The sequence below is a fragment of the Musca autumnalis genome, unplaced genomic scaffold (assembly GCF_047663935.1).
Source record: "Musca autumnalis isolate F117 unplaced genomic scaffold, ASM4766393v1 scaffold_5, whole genome shotgun sequence".
NCBI classification, from domain to species: domain Eukaryota; kingdom Metazoa; phylum Arthropoda; class Insecta; order Diptera; family Muscidae; genus Musca; species Musca autumnalis.
This window is the reverse complement of record NW_027412088.1, coordinates 99,400,063-99,406,983: the sequence shown is the minus strand read 5'-3', so window position 1 is coordinate 99,406,983 and position 6,921 is coordinate 99,400,063. Positions and strand designations below refer to the sequence as shown.

Sequence of the window (6,921 nt, the reverse complement as noted above, 5' to 3'; positions counted from 1 at the left end):
GTATCTTTGGCAACCCTGTATATATTCTGTACTCTTTCTAATAAAAGCATTCTTGAAGTTACCACGCTCGTTTTGAATTCTCTGCGAATACTGGCAAATTAGTTAATCTTTCAATCTTCAATTCCATCAATCATTACGACGAGAGTTTTAACAACGTTGGTTGTGATTTCGAGTCTCCGACAACATCAAGCCTATTGTAAATAAATAATCTTATATATTTAGAAAAATTTATATAAAGAAAAACACAAAATTCATCTCTACTGATAGATGGAATGGGTTCAAATGCTAATGAAAAGATCGGATCTTTCACGACTTCCTTTGCGTGGGTTCAAATGCTGCTGAAAAGATCGGATCTTTCACGACTTCCTTTGCATTTGTTCAAATGCTAATGAAAAGTTCGGATCTTTCACGTTAGCGCCATCTGGCAGGCAGAACGCTTACCCGACCATTGGAACTTGAGCATCCTATGCCCAACCCACAAGAAGGAAGATTAGACTGTGTGCTCCAATTACAAGGGCATACGTCTTCTCCCTATCGCCTACAAGATAGTGTCAGGGATATTGTGTAAGAGAAAAAAATGAATTTATGAATTATGCCACTCTTTGAGTAAATGAGCGATGTGCTCATAAGTTTGTTTCATCTCAATACTGATGAATTTCATTCGCATAAACGTTGTAATAACAAAATTGGTATCAACAGGTTACCCTACCTTGTAGTAATTGTACCATGGCGTTTCCAGTCGTTTCCTACGAATATGAATTTTGCCTCGACTCTTAATACCATTTGCCCATAAATAATGAAACATATTAATATATATTTTTGTTTTATGTTAATTATTCTTAAATATTCTGGATCCAATAAATTACTACACTTGTTTGTACCCATCTCTTATTAAAAATGATATGAGTTTTGCATATTGTAAGTCAAAAATACTGTACAACTGAATGGTTATTTTTATACCCTCCACCATAGTATGGAGCATGGCACAATTACCAAGGTAGTGGTATCACACCAGCTGTTCGAAGATGAAGTGTCAAATCCCTTCATAAAAAAATAATTTTTGTTGTAATTTCGCCAACAACATAAAGAAATTTTGACATAACATATTCAAAATTTTACGATACCACTACCTTGGTAATTGTGCCATCCCAGCAAACCAAATATCTGATGTCCGACAAGTCTGAACAATTTCGGAAGCAAAGTCGTTCAGATTTCGTTCCGATTTCTAAACGATTTTTCGGAGACGAAATAGTTCAGATGTTGTACCGATTTCGTTCCGATTTCGGAACGAATGTCAGAAAAAAATTTCCTTTCCGAATTTCCCAAGGATTTTCTTCAGATTTCGTTACGAAATCGGACCGAAATCGATCCGATGTCGCTCCGACATTTCGTTCCGAAATTATGTCAACCACTTCATACAACTTTCGTTAAGATATCGTTACGATTTCGGATCAGATATCGGACGTATCGTCCGAATTTTGTTCCGATTTCGTTACGATGTCGGTACGATTTGTTTGCTGGGATGGTATGGAGGGTATATTAGGGCGAAACCTAAAGCTCTGCGTGTGCGTTCAAAAATACAAAAACAAAATTCATGTATTTCAAATTGAAAACAACAACAAATACATATATTTTGTTTTTGTATTTTTGAACGCACACGCAGAGCTATAGGTTTCGCCCTTAAGTTGTTTGTTTTTTTTTTCTATTTACTAATACCATATCTTTACATTTTTATTTTATAAAAATTATTTATATACATTTATTCAATATTAAACTATTTCCTTACAACAAATATCACATAGATTTCACCGATACATATCTCATTTGTAGATATTTCACATACCGATAAAAACGATGTTGTACCAAAAATTCCATCGATGAAAATCGACACTTCAATATCATCCATGCTAAAAGCGTAAACAGAATATAGAAGCCGATTAAAAATACTATCGAACTTAAATAATTTGCATTTAGATTTCCCGTTAACTTCATTATAAAATAGGGCTTTGTATTGGCACAAAAGATATATTTATCGGGGCAAGGTAAATCGGCACGATTATAGCCGAACAACGTATCCATAAAACCTTCCACCGTATGACGCATAAAACTTGTGTACATTACAAATTTTTCGATCGGATGAAAGTGGGGACGATCAATTGCATAATTGGCGAGCATAATCCAAACGGCAGTGATGTTGGGACCCATAAATAGGGCATTCTGAATTGAAAGAAGAAGAATTATAAAGTTATTAAGGTTAGGGATGAACAAATCGAATAATTTTCTTACTCTTTGTTATACGTTGAAACTTTCATACGAAACTATCTTGAATTTATGTCTAAGATGGGAAAAGGTGCGTTCCTTCACCTCCGTTGGATGTGAAAGTTTCAACGTGTAGCATAAGGGCTATCAGACTTCTTGGAAAGATTGAATATTGCATTAACTTACCAATAATCTAAATCTGGCACCCACTAGCAGACCAAAACTTGATCCGACCAGTGTTGTGAGCAGTGTAATGCCTGCAAATAGCAGGTAACGAAACAGCTGTCTCGGCTGATTACTAAGCCAATACATTATCGTTGCCCCCAACACTGAGGAGAAGCACCACATGACAAACTGGCATGTGACCAAGGCCATAAAGTAAGTGCTAAGTCGATACCATTGATTGAAGTGTTCCCTTCGAAGATACAAAATTTCTTGTGGAACTGAAAAAGAAAAGATAAAAATGATTCAATTATTTTTCTAATTATTTCGATTTTCTGAGTTTTAGTTATCCGATCTCGGATCGGTTCATCAGAGAGAGATTTTTCAGCATGTCTGCATATCTCGCCGGGTTACACACTACCTGAAAACGGTAGAACAATTAAACTTTTTTTCTGGTCAAGATCAGTAGATCTCAGCACGCTTACATCAGGTGCAAATCCGTACCAACCATCCGAGCAAGTATTGCAACGAAAGCATGTCACTGTTTTGTTTCCAGTATCTTTGTCTCCTCATGTAGATGTTCCACCGAAGACATGTTCTCAGGGCGGCATTCTGATAAGTTAGAATATTTGCCCATAGCATTGCACTTATATTTGCGGAATAGTGCACCATAGCTTACCACAGACCGACATTTCGCGTTATATGTGGCCATCAAAAGTTTCTTTATCTGCACCCCAAGTACTGCCGGCTAGGGACTTGAGAACCTTGTTCCTACATCTCAGCTTATCTACGTCTAAGCGGTGGCATGCGCGGCCGACATGAACTTACTGTCAAATGTGACCCCTAGAATTTTGGGGTATTTTGTAGTCGGAATTCGGCTGCCACCGACCATGACATTCAACTCTGTGTACAACAGAATTGGTGAAGAGACTTGCAAGGAACCTTATAGAACCGGCGATAGTCAGGCGGTCTCTCAAGACATGGACCATAAACTCTCGTATAATACTTGATTTTAGACACCTCCAGGATTTCTGCGATAGAAGTTATAATGCTCTCTGTTGGGTCAGAACATCTCCCAGCGCCCATATCACAATTGTGACTGGCCTGGTAAACTTTAATTTCTCATGGATTTGATAATCTTCATCTCCATCAGTCAAAACTGATCGAGTGTACCCCGCTTAAAAGTCCAAGTTGACTTGAGGGAAAATCGCATAATCGATTATCTTGTGATCGATTTTCGATTTTGCCCATAGATTTTATTTGACTTTGGCGGTTTAAAACGGGGTACACACCATCAGTTTTGACTGTCGATTTTTGCTCAAATATTTGCCGTTCATTTTTGCCACCATTACCGCATTACAGTTTTCTGATAGCTACAAATCATCTGTGCAAAGGATAAAAAAAAACTCGAAAACCAACGAATAATCGAATTTCTGCGGTTATCAAAAAGTCGAAAGTCGGCTTGTTCGATAACATCGCAAGTAAAAAGTACTTACAACTGCTTCTCATTTCTCGTTTACGGAACAAGTTCGTTATCGAAAAGCATTTTTCAAAAGTTTGTACAAGATTGTACAAACTTTTGGGTTATCGGACAGACCTATTAATCGCCAGACCGAAAAATCTAAAAATCGATTATTGCTTTTCATTACCTATCCCTAGTTGGGGGTTTCAAACTTTCTACCAGAAATGTGTCGGTATAGCTCCACGACTTCATATAACCCACCATAGAACGGTACCTCCCGATTTTCGGTATTTTGAAAGCTGTGGCCTCAATATCCCACCGAAATGACTGAAATTTTTTATTAAGACTTCGTTGGGGTTATAAAACTTTCCACCTGAAAGTTGTCGGTATAGCTTCACGTCTTCATATAGCTTCCAGAAAAGAGTACATCCCAATTTTTGGTATTTTGAAGGTTGTGGCCTCAATATCCCACAGAAGTGGCCGAAATTTGACATTTAGTCTTGTTTGGAGGTATAAATTATTCCTATTTTCTTCTATACAGTTCGAGCGAGGCTAAAGAGGGTATTTACACTTTGATACGACCAAAATGTGCCTCATCGAAATAATGGTTTTAGACCCCAAGTATGTTTGTACGATATCCGTTTCAGACAATTTTGAGTAGATCTAGCAATGTCCGTCCGTCTGTCTGTCTGTCTGGCTGGCTGGTGCGCACAATAACTCTCGAACGGATCAATCGATTCGGTTCAAATTATGGGATTATATCGGTCCACTCCTTCCGGTACCTCCCCCACAGAAGTTCGAAAATGTTCGGAAAATTTGTGCGTACGATAACTCTTGAAGGGAGTAACCGATTTGGTCCATACTTTGCACATTATGAAATTTCTATCAGACTTAGATGAGGTTCCAATATGGACTCAATCGGTAAACTCCTTCGAGTACCTCCCACACAAAATTTCGGAAAACTTCAGTTTAGGACCTGCTCTCGAATCGCCTTGGTTTTTGTTGTACCATCTTGTATTCACTGTCCCCTATACGAAGGTACAAGTTTCCTCAGGGGCAAGTCCATACTTCCTGAAAAAATAGTCTGAAAGTTGTAAAACAAACCCTATGACACCATGTTTATGGGTGGAAGCGCAAGATAATTCTCGAACGGAAATGCCCGTTCCGGCCAAAATTTGGCCTTCGTAATATTGTTTCCAAACTTAGTTTAAGTTCGTAGATAAATCATATCGGTCCACTCCTTCAGGTACCTACCCACAAAAGTTCAAAAATATTCGGAAAAATTGTGGGCACGATAACTCTTGATGGGACTGACCGATTTGGTCCATACTTTACACATTCTCATAATATCTACCAGATATAGATCAGGTTCGAATATGGACTATATTTGTCCACTCCATCCCGTACCTCCCACACAAAATGTTGGATAAGTTCACTTTAAGACCTGCCATTGAATCACTTTGATTTTTGTTGAAGCAACTAACATTCGCTGCCTCAATTACGATGGTAAAAGTTGTTTCAGGGGAAAGTCCATACCTCTTGAGAAAACAGCCCGAAGGGTGTAAAAACCCCCTATGGCACCCCCATGGTCTATGTCGGTCCATTCCTTTAAGTACCTTTTCAGCAAAATTTTTGAACTTTAATCCTAATCAACATTTTTGTCGGTTCATACGAGACCAAAATTTTGAAACCCCCTAAATACATAAGGTTTTTTGTGAAAAAAAGTGTTTCAATTTGCACAGGCTGAGGGTATATCTCTGTCGGCAAAGCCGACTGATACTTTTTTACCTGCTTTCTAAGTTTTCGTTTTGGGCATCTCCAATTAGCGCCCTTGCTAGATTTTACTCCAACTTACCAAATGACAACATTGGTGTCATGGCCAAAAATACGAACAGAACAGTCGCCAGAACGACAAAATTATAATTGTAGGAACCCAAATATCCATGATTGCCGACATTACTGAAGGCAATGCCCATTATTATGGACAAAAAGAGATTTGTGTACACCATCAATTTCATGTTAGTCTGGAAGAAGAAAGAATGATTAATATTCAAAGTACAGTTCTCAGTTGTACAACATTCCTACCTTATCTCTTAACATTTGTTGCAGAATCCGTTTAAATATTATACAATATTCTGACCACCAAGTATTCTTTTTAGTTGCATTCGATGTTTGGAGATTCATTGGATTTGTAGTTTGAGGATAACATTCACTGGGCGAGATGTTTGTAATGGTCGATAGCCATTTGCAAACTTTGCCATTTTGAATTTCCCTAACCATGTCATCGTGATAGTTTCCATGAAAATTTGTTGCAACTTCAATAACTGAAAATACAAAAAAAAAAAAACGAAAATATTTTTGTATGAATGTATGGTATCATAGGAGCATTTCTTTGTTGGCCATCGTTATATATAAATCAGAGGTATACACAGTGGGAGTAGTGTATCTTGAATAGTTTTTTAAATGTGTGCGCTTAAAGTGTTTATCTCTGGTTTAAATCAATCGCATCCTTAAACCTAAGCTAACCAATTTCCCTATTCGTTACTGGATGTACATACATACATACATCTGTATACGTAATAATTACTTGCATTACAATACAAATCTTTCCTAATAAGATTTTGAAACATTCTCTTTGTTGTAAAAAAGTATTTGAAATTAACAAAGAAACGAAAAATAAAAAGATTAATTTTATAGCTTATCATATTTCTCAGCTGTAGAACCTTGAAAATTCATACATAATTGTATTTCCATAATAATTCATATGTATGTTTTTATATAAAACAAAAACTTACTGTAATCAGCTGGATTGTGACTAATCGGGCACTGCAAATTGAAATTTTGCAAATAAGGAACTATGCCACCAACTGATCCCTGATAAATACATTGACCAGCTGACAAAACATAGACCTTATCGAACATTTGAAATAATCTAGCCGAGGGGCTGTGGATTGAACAGATAATGGTGCGTCCGGAAGTGGCTAATCTCTTTAGCATCGTTATACACTGGGTGGCAGAAAATTCATCGAGACCCCTGC

General features: G+C 37.3%; 1 protein-coding gene across 1 annotated transcript in view; it reads right to left on the bottom strand.

Moving 5' to 3' along the window:
• Positions 1 to 1,728: 1,728 nt before the first annotated feature.
• Positions 1,729 to 6,921, bottom strand: part of LOC141405301 (ATP-binding cassette sub-family G member 1-like) — a 49,890-nt gene continuing 44,697 nt past the window's right edge. The window contains exons 4-8 of the mRNA XM_073989497.1: positions 6,679 to 6,917; positions 5,969 to 6,207; positions 5,739 to 5,907; positions 2,446 to 2,702; positions 1,729 to 2,217 (exon numbers count right to left, since the gene is read on the bottom strand). Coding sequence (XP_073845598.1) covers positions 1,795 to 2,217; positions 2,446 to 2,702; positions 5,739 to 5,907; positions 5,969 to 6,207; positions 6,679 to 6,917 — 1,327 coding nt within the window. The 3' untranslated portion in view covers positions 1,729 to 1,794. The remainder of the gene's footprint in view (positions 2,218 to 2,445; positions 2,703 to 5,738; positions 5,908 to 5,968; positions 6,208 to 6,678; positions 6,918 to 6,921) is intronic.